The sequence below is a fragment of the Hyperoodon ampullatus genome, assembly GCF_949752795.1.
Source record: "Hyperoodon ampullatus genome assembly, chromosome: 1".
Lineage (NCBI taxonomy): Eukaryota > Metazoa > Chordata > Mammalia > Artiodactyla > Ziphiidae > Hyperoodon > Hyperoodon ampullatus.
Window position 1 is genome coordinate 119,451,227 of NC_136914.1, and position 17,603 is coordinate 119,468,829.

General features: G+C 44.5%; 1 protein-coding gene across 2 annotated transcripts in view; it reads right to left on the reverse strand.

The window, feature by feature from the left end:
• The window catches only part of SLC35F3 (solute carrier family 35 member F3), a gene marked incomplete at both ends in the record, with an annotated part of 294,306 nt that overhangs the window by 8,397 nt on the left and 268,306 nt on the right, over positions 1-17,603 (reverse strand). For both annotated transcript variants that reach the window (XM_079698569.1, XM_079698570.1), the window contains one exon: positions 4,870-5,089. In XM_079698569.1, the coding sequence (XP_079554695.1) occupies positions 4,870-5,089 (220 nt within the window). The remainder of the gene's footprint in view (positions 1-4,869; positions 5,090-17,603) is intronic.

The window sequence follows — 17,603 nt, forward strand, 5'->3', positions numbered from 1 at the left end:
GTTCATTCCGACAGGTGGCACCGGGGACAGTGCTCCCCCCGTTCACGCCTCCAGGGCTTCTCCTCTTGGGGGTCCCCGCCACACGTCACAGGCTTGACCCACCCGATTACAGGGCTCACTCTCTGGGCATCAACAATTCCCCTGGAACCCCCGACCCTGAGCCTGAGGCCCTGACCACTGTGCTGGAGGGGATGCTGGTGCTCACCTCGCGTCCAATACTGCTAATAGCAGAGCAGAGTTGGAACACACCCTGCGGGTCTGGGGGGCACAGCCTGAGCGTCCTTCCCCAAGCCTGCCATTCCCTTGAAGAGATGCCAGATCTCTTTAAAAAATAAGTGCAGAGTTTACATTTTCACCCTAACATGTCTGGTTTCTTGGTTTACATTTGGAAATGTTCCCTGCCTGTTTCCTGCACTCAGATGAACTCTCCAGGAAGGCTGGTCCTGCGTGTCCTGTGGTTTCACATGGTCCTCGCCTTCTAGATCCGGGCCTCCCTGGGGGAGAACGGCGAGTCTGAGGATGGAATCAAGTGAATTTCCCTCCTTCCCCCGACCCCTCCTTTCTCACACTTTCTTGTTGCCCCCAACCCCAATGTATCCCACTGAACAGGAACTTGGGGATCCAGACAGATGGGTGACAGTGGCCTGAGACCAACAGGGGTGACAGCCACTATTTCTACTTCAGCTGGGGAAAATCTGCCCGGAGAAGAGGAAGAAACATGGGCATGGGGAACGCTGAGGCCAGCATGCTGCCGTTTAACCTCTTAATGGGGGCCTTGCCCGTGTGGTTATAACCTGCCCGGCCCCCAGGGCTCTGGATTCAGGGCCCCAGCAACCCACCGATGCCCCCGTACCCCCCATGGCGCACCGTTCCCCATCAGATGTCAGGCCGAGAGGGAAGGTGTAGCCCTCAGTGGAGTCTGCCCGCCTCTCAGACCAGCGCCACTCCTCACTCCTGCTCAAGATGTGACGGGCTGCACGTTCTCTGCCAGACAGAGCCCCGTGTGCGAGGCATTTCAGATTTGCACAGTCTGGGGCAGTTTAAAAAAGGGAGAGGACAGGGCTTCCCTGGTGGCGCAGTGGTTGTGAGTCCGCCTGCCGATGCAGGGGACACGGGTTCGTGCCCCGGTCCAGGAGGATCCCACATGCCGCGGAGCGGCTGGGCCCGTGAACCATGGCCGCTGAGCCTGTGCGTCCGGAGCCTGTGCTCCGCAACGGGAGAGGCCGCGACAGTGAGAGGCCCGCGTACCGCAAAAAGAAAAAAATAAAAGGGAGAGGACAGGCTAATTTGTAAATATACCTCCCCTTAACATTTCCCCTCCCGACCGCTGTGCTGCCCTCATCGACTCCAAGAGAGTCCGGAGGAATTTCCAGATCCTCTAGTTCACCCCTCTCGTGTCGGAGGCTGGAAAGGGGTCTGAGCCGTGAACCCCCCGCCCCGGGTTCCCCTACACTCTGTGTGCCCTGTCCCCTCCCCCAGGCTGTGCTCAGGTGGCAGGGGACAGCCGCCCAAACAGAAGTCGGAGTCGGGATCAGCATTTGGGGTTCCCGTTCAGGGATGGCCCCGTGGGAGAGGCCACCAGCGTGTAACTATGGAAGACATCAGCTCGGATCTTACTGAGATGGGAGCTGCTCTTGGGAAAAGTCCGGCCTCCCCAGGACCGTGCTGCAGAGGTTGGACGCCACCCGGATGACCCCTCAGCTTGTCTTCTTGCTCTTCCTCCAGTCCTCCTGGTGTGAGCGCTCTAGCTGCAGTGGGTGATTTTGAAGAGCTGAGGGTCCCATCGGCCACCTCCTCTGAGATGCGGGCTGCGGGCAGTGCAGCTGGTCAACCCCTCCTTCATCCAGCTGTGGGCCACAGCCGGGCGGGCTTTGGCCTGGGAGGGGCCGTACCTCCTGCCCCCAGAGTTCTATTTGCTGTCATTCTCCTGCTGCTTCTGCTACACCAAACCACCTCCCTAAATAGTTGCCAGCCTCTGACACTGTCAGCCAAAGAACTGGGCAGGTCCGTCAAACGCCTCTTATTGAGAAGGAATAAGAAGAATAACAACACTGAGAAAAGATGACATTTATTGGGTTTCGTGTGTCGGGCATGCATACCTTATTTTATTCTTACAACTGTTCTCTGAGTACTCACATTCTATTTTAACATCGGGTAATTAAGGCTCAGAGATGTTAAGTAACTAGCTCAAGGTCCAACAGCTCATGAGAGTGGACCCAAACCCTCATCGCTCAACTCTAGGTTAGAGGACCCATTATGACCCCAAGCCTGGAAGACATGTGAAACACACATCTAAGTACAGAGTCAAGGGGTGAAATGGGGGCCAATGTGGGCTCCTCTCATACACTCGCCTCTGATGCCATAGGTGGCCACGATCTCCCCAGCATTCGAAGATAAACATTTTCTTCTCCCTGGTCTGTCTGCATGACTCGGCCCTGTTGATGTTTTCTAGGAACCACAGCCCTTGTGATTTGAGTCACTGCCTTAATAACTCAGGCCCTCTATGTCACCCGTTCCACAAACATCTGTCCTCTGCATCTGTGTGACTCTCAGGCCAGTATGCTCAGCCCTCCAGGATGGAAAAGAGAGTCAGTTCCCTTCAATCTCTGGCAATGACCCAGTAGAAGGTGCCAGCTAACCCAGCAGTCCGAGGGAAGTCTCAGAGAACCTGTGTACTGGTTAGGTCTTATCTTGGGCTCAAATCCCCATCTGTTTCTCAAGGGGGACCTTTCAGTCACACCGGCCAGCTGCTGACATCTTACAGATTTTACTAGCTCTCTGAACTCTTGAAGATGAGAAGAGGGCGCTCCACCTTGACTTGGAGTGGGATGACCTTAGAGGAAAGGTCACGTACTTCTAAGAGGAGTGATGATTATTAGAGACTCACAACTGCATGGTACTTCACAGGTTACGAAGTTCCATCACCGACACCGGCTCCTGGATCTTCATTTCAGTGCTGGCCTCATGCCAAAGGCTTCAACACGAAAATCTGTTCCGTCTACAGTGGTCGGCACAGCCCAAGCTGAGCAAGTGGCCAGGATGGCAGGACTGAATCACAGCTCAGGGATGTTAGCGGGAACCCTCTTACCCATGAATAGCAACGAGGAAAAGATTTGGGTGTGCCACTCCGTCCTCTGTGAGTCCAAGTGGATTTCAGTGTTTTCACACCTCCTTCTTTTAACCTCAAAAACTTTCTGTTTTCTTCTGCTTAGATGCAGAATGAAACTTGAAGCCTCTTTTCACAGTAACAATCTCATCCGGAATTTGTTTTGGACATCAGAATCACGCCCAAAAATGCTCCATGCATTCCCCTGGCTTTTGACCTCAAAATAAAGCCACAGTGGGTCCTAGGACATCCGAATCTTCAGCGTCCAGGCAGGCAGGCGATTGGACCGATTGCCTCTGGCCATACCTCATTTCTAGTGGAGGTGTATTCGATGGTTTATTGGCTCAAAGTTTTTCTGGGTGGTAGCCCAGTGAGCTGAGTTCTTATTCCAAAATTAACACGAAGCCTCAAAACAAATTTTTCCCGTACTGCAAGCTAAAAATCTGACTCAGCAGTTGACTCACGTCCCCACTGCTGTTTGAGAAACTAGGTGGGCATGAATCCACCATGAAGGTGATGCCACTGTTCCCAGGACAATTAGCCAAGGACACAAGCGGAGGGCCTGGAGTCTGCCCCTTGCTGGGTTCCCAGCAGGGTTCACTCTAAAGCAGAGGTTCCCAACCCCCGGGCCGTGGACCGGTACCGGTCTGCAGCCCATTAGGAACTGGGCCGCAGAGCAGGAGGTGAGTGGCGGACGGGTGAGCGAGCGAAGCTTCATCTGTGTTTACAGCCGCCCCCCATCGCTCCCATTACCGCCTGACCATTCCCACCCTCCACCTCCCCACCCCCGTCCGTGGAAAAACCGGCTTCCACGAAACCCAACTCTGGTGCCCAAAATGCTGGGGACCGCTGCTCTCAAGGGACTGCCCTTCAAAAGGACTGAGCTTCCTGGGCTTCCTACCCGGCCTGAGGGTGCAGGAAGGAGTAAGCAAGGCGCTGTGACTACAGCACTACCAGCTGCCTGGTCGAATCCTTTTTGTCCTTGTTTGTGACAAGGCGATGGTGGGGCAGTGGCAGATCCTGGCCAGCAGAGGGAGACAAGCAGAAGCCGGCAGGATTCTGTCCAGGCTAAATAAATGTCACCTGTTCTTTTATCTATATTTCAGCTCACGTTTGACAGCGCACTTGTCATATTTCACACAGCTGTTCTGAAATGTGACTAGCTAAATCTGACTTGATTTTAAGGGAACTTACGCAGTCTCAGATGTAACAACCAGAGGTGATTCAGGGGTATCATTTCATTCTCCCTTGCTCTGGGGTTGAAGGGAGTGAAACTGTCCCTCCAAAGTTTGGACTTAGTCTAAATGTGTCCGTCCCACTTGGGCATTGAACCCACGGTCCAGACAAAGAGCCGCCAAGACTGCACGTCCGTGTGGATGCAGAAGGACCTTTGGCTTTCAGATACCTCCTAAGCAGACAGTGGCAGTGTTAGCAGAGGGCTCCAGGCCGCAGGACCCCTGAAAGGCGGGGTGGGCACATCACTCCTCCCAGGGGGGTCCCCGAGCAGCACGCACTTTAGGGAATGCTTGTTGAAATGCTTGAAATGAAAGGTGCTTTAATGAACGCTTGTCTAGAATGGTTCGCAAGCAAGAAGGTTTGCAAGGCGCCCCGAGAGCCGGGCTCCTTTTCTGCTGCAAATGAGAAGGAAAGGGGTTATAGCAGCTTATGCTTAGTGGCCCAGCACATGAGGCTAAGCAAGCTGATGGGCAGGTTTTGGTTCGCATGACTGAGTGAGGGAGGAAGACAGAGAACAAGGAACTTACCCTCACTCCCATGAACCTGTCCCTGAGAACGATCCACGAGAGCAAGAACACAAAAGCTTTGTTGCAGCAGAACAATACGGACACATCCGTAGTGTTTATTTTCTTTATTGCATGTAAGTACAGGTAGTTTGTGAGTGTCCAAAGAACACCAAAGGGTGCTGCCTTGGTAAAAAACACCTTCAAAGTCAAGCCATTGTCTCCAAAAAATCGACAGCATTCCCTAAAACAAGGAAAGAGAGTCAGTGTTATTATATTCTTGGGTTGAGACAGACCATTTTATTCCCCCTCTACCCAGTTTAGTTATTATTTTTTTTAACAGACGCAGGACGGGGTGGGGTCCTTTTGGTTATTATTATGTTTTATCAACATCTTTCTATCAAAGCCCTTCAATCTATGCTTTAGTCCATTGAAGAAAGCATCGCACAAAGATCTGTTGTCATGGATTATTCCTTCTGTCCATGTTGGGTTTGGAATGGATGGTGCTCACAGAAGGTAATGTTGGGACCATCTGATCTGAAGAAGCCCCAATTCCAGGGTGACTGCCTTAGGGATTCTGCCACTTGGTTAGTAAGAGAAGGACATCTCTAGACCTTTTCTTCTCAGGGGGCTGGATACTGAAGAGAACTCACTGAAACATATTTTTAACAAATTTGCCCCCAAATGAAATTGTGATCAGGCAGTGGCAGTCATTTCTTGGGCACATCTAATATATTTTGGCTATGATATCAATGGTGTTAACTGTCTATACATTTTCTCCACGAGGCCCTTTCTAGAGTTTGTCATTTCACCAAGTGGAAGGGCCTGTCCCCACGCCATCTGAGAGGTGAGCACAGGAGGAATGAGCAGGTCCAAGAGCTCAGCATCTTAAGAGAGGAAGAGGTGAGGAAATGCCTGTAGAAGAAAGTTTTCCAATGCCATCATTCCAGATTCTAGGCAAAGGATCATTGATATCTGAAAAGCTGCTTCAGAAAAAGAAAGCCAGGCTTCCCTAGTGGTGCAGTGGTTAAGAATCCGCCTGCCAATGCAGGGGACACGGGTTCGAGCCCTGGTCCGGGAAGATCCCACATGCTGCGGAGCAACTAAGCCTGTGCGCCACAACTACTGAGCCCACACTCTAGAGCCCGCGAGCCACAACTACTGAAGCCCGCGTGCCTAGAGCCCGTGCTCCACAACAAGAGAAGCCACCACAGTGAGAAGCCCACGCACCACAATGAAGAGTAGCTCCCGCTCACTGCAACTAGAGAAAGCCCGTGTGCAGCAACGAAGACCCAACACAGCCACAAATAAAATAAATAAATTTTAAAAAGAAAAGAAAAAGAAAGCCAACCTTGCCCAGGCAGAAGAAGATGGGAAGAGGAGGCTGTGGGCAGAGGGTGTGGAGAGAGGGCTGAGGCGGCTGGCTCTACAGATAGCTGCCCGCTGCCCTGGGTGGAAGTGGAGAGCATCGTTCTGCTGGGCCCCACGAGCCCGGCCAAGGACAGGGACGAGTGAGGACATGCTGCCCCACAGCCATCACTGTCCAGGCTCACGACAGGGCCCAGGGTGGCCCACGTACCACTGAGTAGCAGTCAGGGAGAGAAAAGTCAGAACGAGAATGATCCAAATGCACTAAGGTGGGGAAGAGCCGCAGCCCACGCCACTCAGCATGAAAATGCATCAGTCATGGAGGAAAATGGAAAACAAGAGTCAAAGGGGACTGGATGCGATTTTAAATTTAATCTCGTTTGTTCTTTTCATCAATCTAAGATGCAATCTGCCTTTGTTCATTGCTCCACTATGGGATATCCATCGAAGAAACAGAAAACTCATCACCGTTCGCTGAACCCAGAGTCTTACGTTGCTTCTATACCAGCAGCAGGTAAATATAAAACATTCAAATCACTAAATTTACCATGAAACCAATTCAACTGAATTGGTTCCCTTTTGGCTCTCTATGAATGGAACTTGCATCTAACTGACATGTTGGTATCTCTGTTTGCCGTGTAATTTTCATACAATAGTTCAGCTGCATTTTCCATGGGTCTTTCTGCAGCCCCTATTTACAGGGCAGTCTTCTTTCCACCAGGGACAGTGACCAGGGGCAGCTTCCTTCATGTTTGTGATTATGGCGGCTATAAAGTGATGCTGAGACCCTGAGAATGATCAACAGGAAATGCAATTATTCTTTCTTGTCATTAAAGTCAACCTATTTTAACCAAACTTAGAGGTTGTTACCCTGCTTAAGGGAACATAACACAAGAAGGATTTCCAAGTTTCCCCTGACTAGTATAAAAAATGATTCATGTTGTTGCAGGGGCCATACAAAGTCAACTGGACACCTTACGTCCTCTCTGAGAATCTACGTTTGATTCATCCAACGTGTGATGGTTGTAGAAGTGATGGGTGGGGTACAGACATGGCTGGGTAGTGAATGGCCCAAGCTGTTGACCAGAAGTGGGGAGGAGAGTGGGGATCCATCCTGGAGATGGAAAAGGCAAGACCTCTGGGCCCAGCAGAGCTCTGTTGGCCCTTTGAGGACTCACGGTCAGGGGATTACAGGCCAGGTGGGCAGATCTTGGTTCTAATGAGACCAAGATGATTGATCCCTGAGCCAGTGAGCCTAGTGCTGTTTTAAGACCAAAGACTGTGCACTAATCCATGTCAGCTGGCTTGGGTATATGGCCCACATATACCCTTGATGGCAAGGGGACCCAAGAGAGATGATAAGCACAAGTCCACCTCTTCTTGTGTATCAAGAATAGAAGACAATATATACTCTCTTGACTGATTTCCACTTGGCTGACGTGACAGTCTAATGCCCTTCATTCCTGGCACAATAAAGGCCTGAGGCTGGCAGGTTACTGCCCAGCATGCCCAAGCCCTGTGGTTCCTACTGACTGAATCATGTGTTGGCCAAGATTTCAATGTCTTTGTTTCCAGTCCTGCTTGTGTCAATTGTTCTTGGTTGTTTGAAGCACGTAATTCAATTAAATATTTCCTAAACCGATGAAGTATGACTGAGAAAAGAAAGTTGTGCTTTTCCTATGAAATCTAAATTGAGAGCTTCAAGAAAGACTTAATAAAAGCAAGTCACTAAAATACTGCTACCGAATTAGGTGTGAATGAAACACTGTGAAAGACAGAGAAAACCATAAAAATCTATAAGTTCTACGCTCATATTATTTAACAAAGACCTATGTTCTTGGTGCTCTTTAAAGAACTCTGACTGGGACAGGCTGGCTTGGTGGGATTAGGATGGCTTGCCATTTAATTCAAATCAACAAGCACCTGTTTATTACTTGTTATAGTCACAATTCTAGACACTGTAGCTGACACAAAACAAGTAAATAGTCCCTCCTCTTGAAAAAATTATGGTAAAATTGGGAAGATAAGACTGATTCCTCAATAGGAAGTAATGCAAGTTTAAATAAAATCACCTATGAGGTGGTGTGAAATATAATAATGCTATAGAATTCCTATCAAGTGGAGAGAGTTGGACTGATTGGAAAAGGTCTCATAAAAGATAAGATTTTGAGTTAAACCTTTAAGGATAGCTAGGATTTATACAGTCGGGGTTGGGGAACATATAATATCCTTAGAGAGAGAAGAAATTGCACCCATGACACAAGAACAAATGGCTATAAAAATGGAAATAATCTTGCAAATTAAATACAGAATAGCCAAATTTTAAAAATTAGTAGAAGAGTTAGAATATACAGTCAAGATAAACTCGAGGGGGAGAGAGTGAAAGTAAGAGCGAGACAGATCGAAAGAAAAGCTAATATGAGAAGGTCAAGCCAGAAGGTCCAGTATTGAACTTAAAAAGAAACACCAGAAAGAGAAAATGAAAAAATGAAATGGAGGAAATTACAAAATAAATAACTCAAGAAAGTTTTTTAGAACTATAGGACATGAGTCTTCATAATGAAAGGACTCACCAAGTACCAAGCAAAATGAAGAACCACGACAAGGCATATACTTGTGGCAAAAAGGGATAAAGATAAGACTTAAGGCTCCCAAGAGAAATAAAACAAAATTGGGAAAATTGGGAGTGACTGAGAGTGAGTGGGTGTGGAACAGGAGTTACCATTTTTTAATGATAATTGTTCTATTATTCATTTGCTTTTCCAATGTATGTGCAAGTATTAAAATGCTAAAAATAAAAATTATTTTAAAACACAAGAGGTCAAGTTGCTGTGATTGAAGCTGCAAAGTGAGTACCCTGAAATAGCTTTGAGGGGTGCAGTTTGAAAGCCATAGATACAGAGAAACCCTACTAGTTACAGATAAGGATGCTGTAGCTCAGACAGATTAAATGATGCACTCACACTCAAGTTCAATCAGATAGTGGTGGAGCCAGACCTGCAGCCTGTGCTCACTCCTCAATGAACACTCCCAATGACCCCGTCTCTCTTCTGGATCCTTTCCATCACCATTTCAACATGTCTAAGCCTTGCCAACCTTAAAATACGCCCCCAAAGCAAGAGCAAGCACCTTCAGCCCCTTTTCCTCTCTCTTCCCCTCTCTCAGAGGCAAGATTTTAGAACCGTCATTTGCATTCATGTCCCCGTGACCACCTCTCTCAATCTTCAGCTCTCTTTGATCCAGCGTCTGCCCCCACCACTCACCCAAACTCCTAGACTGATTACCAATGACCTCCAGTTGCTAAATCCCATTGGTGCTTTCCGGTCTTACTTTTGGGAGCCTTTGACATTGTTGACTGTTCCTCCTTGAACCAACCTTCTTGGCTTCCAACTCAGCACACTCCCCCGGGTTTCCTCCTACCTCTCCACACCCTCCCAAGGCTTCCTTGGTATTTTCCTAGGGTTCTCTTCTAGGTCCCCCTCTTTTGATCCTACAACCAGTCACTGAGCAGTCTAACCTACTGTCAGAGTTTCAAAGCCCAGCCAGTGACTCTGTAGTCAGGACGCTTCTCCTATCTGGTGCCATTTGCATCCTGGACATTCCCAGACACCAAAAATTCAGCCTCCCCAAATGAACTCCCCAAATTCCCCTCAATCTTCAATCACCATAAGGTACCACGATTCATATTTCTTCTACTGGCTAGATACTTTGGAATCATTTTTTTTTTATTTTTATTTATTAGTTTCTGCTTTATAACAAAGTGAATCAGTCATACATATACATCTGTTCCCACATCCCTTCCCTCATGCATCTCCCTCCCTCCCACCCTCCCCATCCCACCCCTCCAGGCGGTCACAAAGCACCGAGCTGATCTCCCTGTGCTCTGCGGCTGCTTCCCACTATCTATCTACCTTACGTTTGGTAGTGTATATATGTCCATGCCTCTCTTTCCCTTTGTCACAGCTTACCCTTCCCCTTCCCCATATCCTCAAGTCCATTCTCAAGTAGGTCTGTGTCTTTATTCCCGTTTTACCCCTAGGTTCTTCATGACATTTTTTTTTTTTAATTCCATATATATGTGTTAGCATACGGTATTTGTCTTTCTCTTTCTGACTTACTTCACTCTGTATGACAGACTCTAGGTCTATCCACCTCATTACAAATAGCTCAGTTTCGTTTCTTTTTATGGCTGAGTAATATTCCATTGTATATATGTGCCACATCTTCTTTATCCATTCATCCGATGATGGACACTTAGGTTGTTTCCAGCTCCGGGCTATTGTGAATAGAGCTGCAATGAACATTTTGGTACATGTCTCTTTTTGAATTATGGTTTTCTCAGGGTATATGCCTAGTAGTGGGATTGCTGGGTCATATGGTAGTTCTATTTTTAGTTTTTTAAGGAACCTCCATACTGTTCTCCATAGTGGCTGTACCAATTCACATTCCCACCAGCAGTGCAAGAGTGTTCCCTTTTCTCCACACCCTCTCCAGCATTTATTGTTTCTAGATTTCTTGATGATGGCCATTCTGACTGGTGTGAGATGATATCTCATTGTAGTTTTGATTTGCATTTCTCTAATGATTAATGATGTTGAGCATTCTTTCATGTGTTTGTTGGCAGTCTGTATATCTTCTTTGGAGAAATGCCTATTTAAGTCTTCTGCCCATTTTTGGATTGGGTTGTTTGTTTTTTTGCTATTGAGCTGCATGAGCTGTTTATAAATTTTGGAGATTAATCCTTTGTCAGTTGCTTCATTTGCAAATATTTTCTCCCATTCTGAGGGTTGTCTTTTGGTCTTGTTTATGGTTTCCTTTGCTGTGCAAAAGCTTTGAAGTTTCATTAGGTCCCATTTGTTTATCTTTGTTTTCATTTCCATTTCTCTAGGAGGTGGGTCCAAAAGGATCTTGCTGTGATTTATGTCATAGAGTGTTCTACCTATGTTTTCCTCTAGGAGTTTGATAGTTTCTGGCCTTACATTTAGGTCTTTAATCCATTTTGAGCTTATTTTTGTGTATGGTGTTAGGGAATGATCTAATCTCATACTTTTACATGTCCCTGTCCAGTTTTCCCAGCACCACTTATTGAAGAGGCTGTCCTTTCTCCACTGTACATTCCTGCCTCCTTTATCAAAGATAAGTTGGCCATATGTGCGTGGGTTTATCTCTGGGCTTTCTATCCTGATCCACTGATCTATCTTTCTGTTTTTATGCCAGTACCACACTGTCTTAATTACTGTAGCTTTGTAGTATAGTCTGAAGTCAGGCAGCCTGATTCCTCCAGCTCCGTTTTTCGTTCTCAAGATTGCTTTGGCTATTCGGGGTCTTTTGTTTTTCCAAACAAATTTTGAAATTTTTTGTTCTACTTCTGTGAAAAATGCCAGTGGTAGTTTGATAGGGATTGCATTGAATCTGTAGATTGCTTTGGGTAGTAGAGTCATTTTCACAATATTGATTCTTCCAATCCAGGAGCATGGTATATCTCTCCATCTATTTATATCATCTTTAATTTCTTTCATCAGTGTCTTATAATTTTCTGCATACAGGTCTTTTGTCTCCTTAGGTAGGTTTATTCCTAGATATTTTATTCTTTTTGTTGCAATGGTAAATGGGAGTGTTTTCTTGATTTCATTGTCAGATTTTTCATCATTAGTGTACAGGAATGCCAGAGATTTCTGTGCATTAATTTTGTATCCTGCTACTTTACCAAATTCATTGATTAGCTCTAGTAGTTTTTCGGTAGCATCTTTAGGATTCTCTATGTATAGTATCATGTCATCTGCAAACAGTGACAGCTTTACTTCTTCTTTTCCAATTTGGATTCCTTTTATTTCCTTTTCTTCTCTGATTGCTGTGGCTAAAACTTCCAAAACTATGTTGAATAAGAGTGGTGAGAGTGGGCAGCCTTGTCTTGTTCCTGATCTTAGTGGAAATGGTTTCAGTTTTTCACCATTAAGGACAATGTTGGCTGTGGGTTTGTCATATATGGCCTTTATCATGTTGAGGAAAGTTCCCTCTATGCCTACTTTCTGCAGGGTTTTTATCATAAATCGGTGTTGAATTTTGTCGAAAGCTTTCTCTGCATCTATTGAGATGATCATATGGTTTTTCTCCTTCAACTTGTTAATATGGTGTATCACATTGATTGATTTGCGTATATTGAAGAATCCTTGCATTCCTGGAATAAACCCCACTTGATCATGGTGTATGATCCTTTTAATGTGCTGTTGGATTCTGTTTGCTAGTATTTTGTTGAGGATTTTTGCATCTATGTTCATCAGTGATATTGGCCTGTAGTTTTCTTTCTTTGTGACATCCTTGCCTGGTTTTGGTATCAAGGTGATGGTGGCCTCGTAGAATGAGTTTGGGAGTGTTCCTTCCTCTGATATTGTTTGGAAGAGTTTGAGAAGGATGGGTGTTAGCTCTTCTCTAAATGTTTGATAGAATTCGCCTGTGAAGCCATCTGGTCCTGGGCTTTTGTTTGATGGAAGATTTTTAATCACAGTTTCAATTTCAGTGCTTGTGATTGGTCTATTCATATTTTCTATTTCTTCCTGAGTCAGTCTTGGTAGGTTGTGCATTTCTAAGAATTTGTCCATTTCTTCCAGGTTGTCCATTTTATTGGCATAGAGTTGCTTATAGTAATCTCTCATGATCTTTTGTATTTCTGCAGTGTCAGTTGTTACTTCTCCTTTTTCATTTCTAATTCTATTGATTTGAGTCTTCTCCCTTCTTTTCTTGATGAGTCTGGCTAATGGTTTGTCAATTTTGTTTATCTTCTCAAAGAACCAGCTTTTAGTTTGGTTGATCTTTGCTATCGTTTCCTTCATTTCTTTTTCATTTATTTCTGATCTGATCTTTATGATTTCTTTCCTTCTGCTAACTTTGGGGTTTTTTTGTTCTTCTTTCTCTAATTGCTTTAGGTGCAGGGTCAGGTTGTTTACTCGAAATGTTTCCTGTTTCTTAAGGTGGGATTGTATTGCTATAAACTTCCCCCTTAGAACTGCTTTTGCTGCGTCCCATAGGTTTTGGGTCGTCGTGTCTCCATTGTCATTTGTTTCTAGGTATTTCTTAATTTCCTCTTTGATTTCTTCAGTGATCACTTCGTTATTGAGTAGTGTATTGTTTAGCCTCCATGTGTTTGTATTTTTTACAGATCTTTTCCTGTAATTGATGTCTAGTCTCATAGCGTTGTGGTCAGAAAAGATACTTGATACAATTTCAATTTTCTTAAATTTACCAAGGCTTGATTTGTGACCCAAGATATGATCTATCCTGGAGAATGTTCCATGAGCACTTGAGAAAAATGTGTATTCTGTTGTTTTGGGGTGGAATGTCCTATAAATATCAATTAAGTCCATCTTGTTTAATGTATCATTTAAAGCTTGTGTTTCCTTATTTATTTTCATTTTGGATGATCTGTCCATTGGTGAAAGTGGGGTGTTAAAGTCCCCTACTATGATTGTGTTACTGTCGATTTCCCCTTTTATGGCTGTTAGTATTTGCCTTATGTATTGAGGTGCTCCTATGTTGGGTGCATAAATATTTACAATTGTTATATCTTCTTCTTGGATCGATCCCTTTATCGTTATGTAGTGTCCTTCTTTGTCTCTTCTAATAGTCTTTATTTTAAAGTCTATTTTGTCTGATATAAGAATTGCTACTCCAGCTTTCTTTTGATTTCCATTTGCATGGAATATCTTTTTCCATCCCCTTACTTTCAATCTGTATGTGTCTCTAGGTCTGAAGTGGGTCTCTTGTAGACAGCATATATATGGGTCTTGTTTTTGTATCCATTCAGCCACTCTGTGTCTTTTGGTGGGAGCATTTAGTCCATTTACATTTAAGGTAATTATTGATATGTATGTTCCTATTCCCATTTCCTTAATGGCTTTGGGTTCGTTATTCTAGGTATAGTCCTTCTGTTGTGTTTCTTGCCTAGAGAAGTTCCTTTAGCATTTGTTGTAAAGCTGGTTTGGTGGTGCTGAACTCTCTCAACTTTTGCTTGTCTGTAAAGGTTTTAATTTCTCCATCAAATCTGAATGAGATCCTTGCTGGGTAGAGTAATCTTGGTTGCAGTTTTCTCTCCTTCATCACTTTAATTATGTCCTGCCACTCCCTTCTGGCTTGTAGAGTTTCTGCTGAGAGATCAGCTGTTAACCTGATGGGGATTCCCTTGTGTGTTATTTGTTGTTTTTCCCTTGCTGCTTTTAATATGATTTCTTTGTGTTTAATTTTTGACAGTTTGATTAATATGTGTCTTGGCGTATTTCTTCTTGGATTTATTCTGTATGGGACTCTCTGTGCCTCCTGGACTTGATTAGCTACTTCCTTTCCCATATTAGGGAAGTTTTCAACTATAATCTCTTCAAATATTTTCTCAGTCCCTTTCTTTTTCTCTTCTTCTTCTGGAACCCCTATAATTCGAATGTTGGTGCGTTTAATGTTGTCCCAGAGGTCTCTGAGACTGTCCTCTGTTCTTTTCATTCTTTTTTCTTTATTTTTCTCTGCATCAGTTATTTCCACTATTTTATCTTCCACCTCACTTATCCGTTCTTCTGCCTCAGTTATTCTGCTATTGATCCCATCTAGAGTATTTTTCATTTCATTTATTGTGTTTTTAATCGATGCTTGATTCATCTTTAGTTCTTCTAGGTCCTTGTTAACTGTTTCTTGCATATTGTCTATTCTATTTCCAAGATTTTGGATCTGGGAAATAGAATCTTGGATCAGCTTTACTATCATTATTCTGAATTCTTTTTCAGGTAGACTGCCTATTACCTCTTCATTTGTTAGGTCTGGTAGGTTTTTATCTTGCTCCTTCACCTGCTGTGTGTTTTTCTGCTTTCTCATTTTGCTTATGTTACTGTGTTTGGGGTCTCCTTTTTGCAGGCTGCAGATTCGTAGTTCCCGTTGTTTTTGGTGTCTGTCCCCCGTGGTTAAGGTTGTTTCAGTAGGTTGTGTAGGCTTCCTGGTGGGGGGGACTAATGCCTGTGTTCTGGTGGTTGAAGCTCGATCTTGTCTTTCTGGTGGACAGGTCCACGTCTGGTGGTGTGTTTTGGGGTGTCTGTGGCCTTATTATGTTTTTAGGTAGCCTCTCTGCTAATGGGTGGGGTTGTGTTCCTGCCTTGCTAGTTGCTGGAATCATTCTTAATGTCTCCTTTTTCCCCTTCATATCTCATTCATCAACAAGGCTTACAGGTTACTTCTCCTAAGTATCTCATTGCCATGACCACCACCTGGCCCATGCCTCTGTCTCCTCTCACTTGGACTACGGTCACTGGAAACTGAGCTTCTCTCCACAGCTGCCTCTCCTCCAATTCAATCCATTCCATACTCCATGCTGCAGTCACAGAGATCCTCCTCTTCCCTCACTTTCCCTTAGGATGAGGGTCAAGCTCCCCACAGACTTACCAGGTCCTTTCCGACCTGGCCTCTGCCCATCCTATAGCCTTTATCCATCACTTCTCCACCCCTACTCTGAAGTTAAGCCACCTTGAACTCATTTCAGTCACTTGCATTCAGTGTTCTTTCTTTCTCCACTCTGGGTCTCATCGGATCCTCTATTCCCCTGAAACACTCTTCCTCCTTCTTCAGTTGGTTTCTTTCCATCCATTGGGTATCAGCTCCTATACCCGCTTCAGTGAAGTGCCCTGATATGTGCTCCCCAAATGCCCTGGACGCCCCATCATACGTATAGGACCCTTTATTGTAACTGCTTATTTAATCATCTGACTTCACTAGAACGTAAGCTCCATGTGATCATTATATTTCTGCTTCATCTTATATCCCCACAGCTTGGTTCATGATATGTGTTAATAAATAATTTATTTTTACAGAATGAATGTGCTTATTCCTTTATGGGGGACCACTGGTTTTCAAACAGTGATGCATAGACCATCAGTCTTAGAAATCTCAGGGAACTTTGAAAAATACGAATTGCTTCAATTCAGCTCTAGACATATTCAATCATACTTTCCTGTGAGGGGCCTAGGATTCTGTAGAGAATGGTGCAGTTTGTATGAGGGTGACATTCCTGACAGCATTCCGTAATTCAACATTTACACATCTTGATTTGTTTTCCCACAGTAGCGCCATGTTTCTATTTGCCAGCTCATGTTAACACTGCCACCTAGCATTTATAGTTCCCTTGGCCTCTCCAAGTTGACATTGTGATTCTTGTTTAACTTTTAAAATCTCTAGGGAGTCACATTACTTGAAATTTTATGCATAAATGAAACATTAGTCATACCTGTATCTTGTTACTGCAAATTTGTATTAAAATGCGACTGCACTGTATTTTTTTTTTGCAGTATGCGGGCCTCTCACCATCGTGGCCTCTCCCGTTGTGGAGAACAGGCTTGGGACACGCAAGCTCAGCGGTCATGGCTCATGGGCCCAGCCGCTCCGCGGCATGTGGGATCTTCCCAGACTGGGGCACGAACCCGTTTCCCCTGCATCGGCAGGCGGACTCTCAACCGCTGCACCATCAGGGAAGCCCTGCACTGTATTTTAAAGAATTTCCAAATGATTCTCAAGTGCAGCTAAGTTGGGATCCAAAAGTTCATGCTGTCTCTCTCTCTCTGTTTGCTTTATTTCTTTAAAAAATTTTTAAAAATCATAGTAAAATCCACGTAAGTATACAGTTCAGTGGTGTTAAAATCATTCACAATGCTGTGTAACCTATCTCTAGAATTCTTTTCACCTTGCAAAACTGAAACTTAGTACTCTAAATTAAACAACAATTCCCCACTCTTCCCTCCCTACAGCTGCTGGCAACTGCCACTCTACTTTGTCTCTATGAATCTGTCTACTGCAGGCACCTCATGTAAGTGGGATCATACAGTATTTGTCCTTTTGTGACTGGCTTACTTCACTAAGCATAATGCCCTCAAGGTTCATCCATATTGTGTCATGTGTCAAAATTTCCTTCCATTTAAGGCTGAATAATATTCCATTGTATATCACATTTTGTGTACCCACTCATCCACTGATGGACATGTGGGTTGCTTCTACCTCTTGGCTATTGTGAATAATGCTGCTATGGACATGGATATACAAATACCTCTTTGAGACCTTGATTTCAATTCTTTTGTACATATACCCGGAAGTGGAATTACTGCATCATATGATAATCCTATGCTTAATTTTTTGAGGAATCATCACACTGTTTTGCATAGTGGTCGTACCATTTTACATTCCACCAAAAGTGCACAAGGGTTCCCATTTTTGTACATCCTCATCAACACTTATTATTTTCTGGGTTTTTTAAATTTAAATTTTAGCCATTGTAATGGATGTGAGGTGATATCTCATTGTGGTTTTGATTTGCATTTCTGTCATGATTAGTGATGTTGAGCATCTTTTCATGAGCTTGTTGGATATTTATA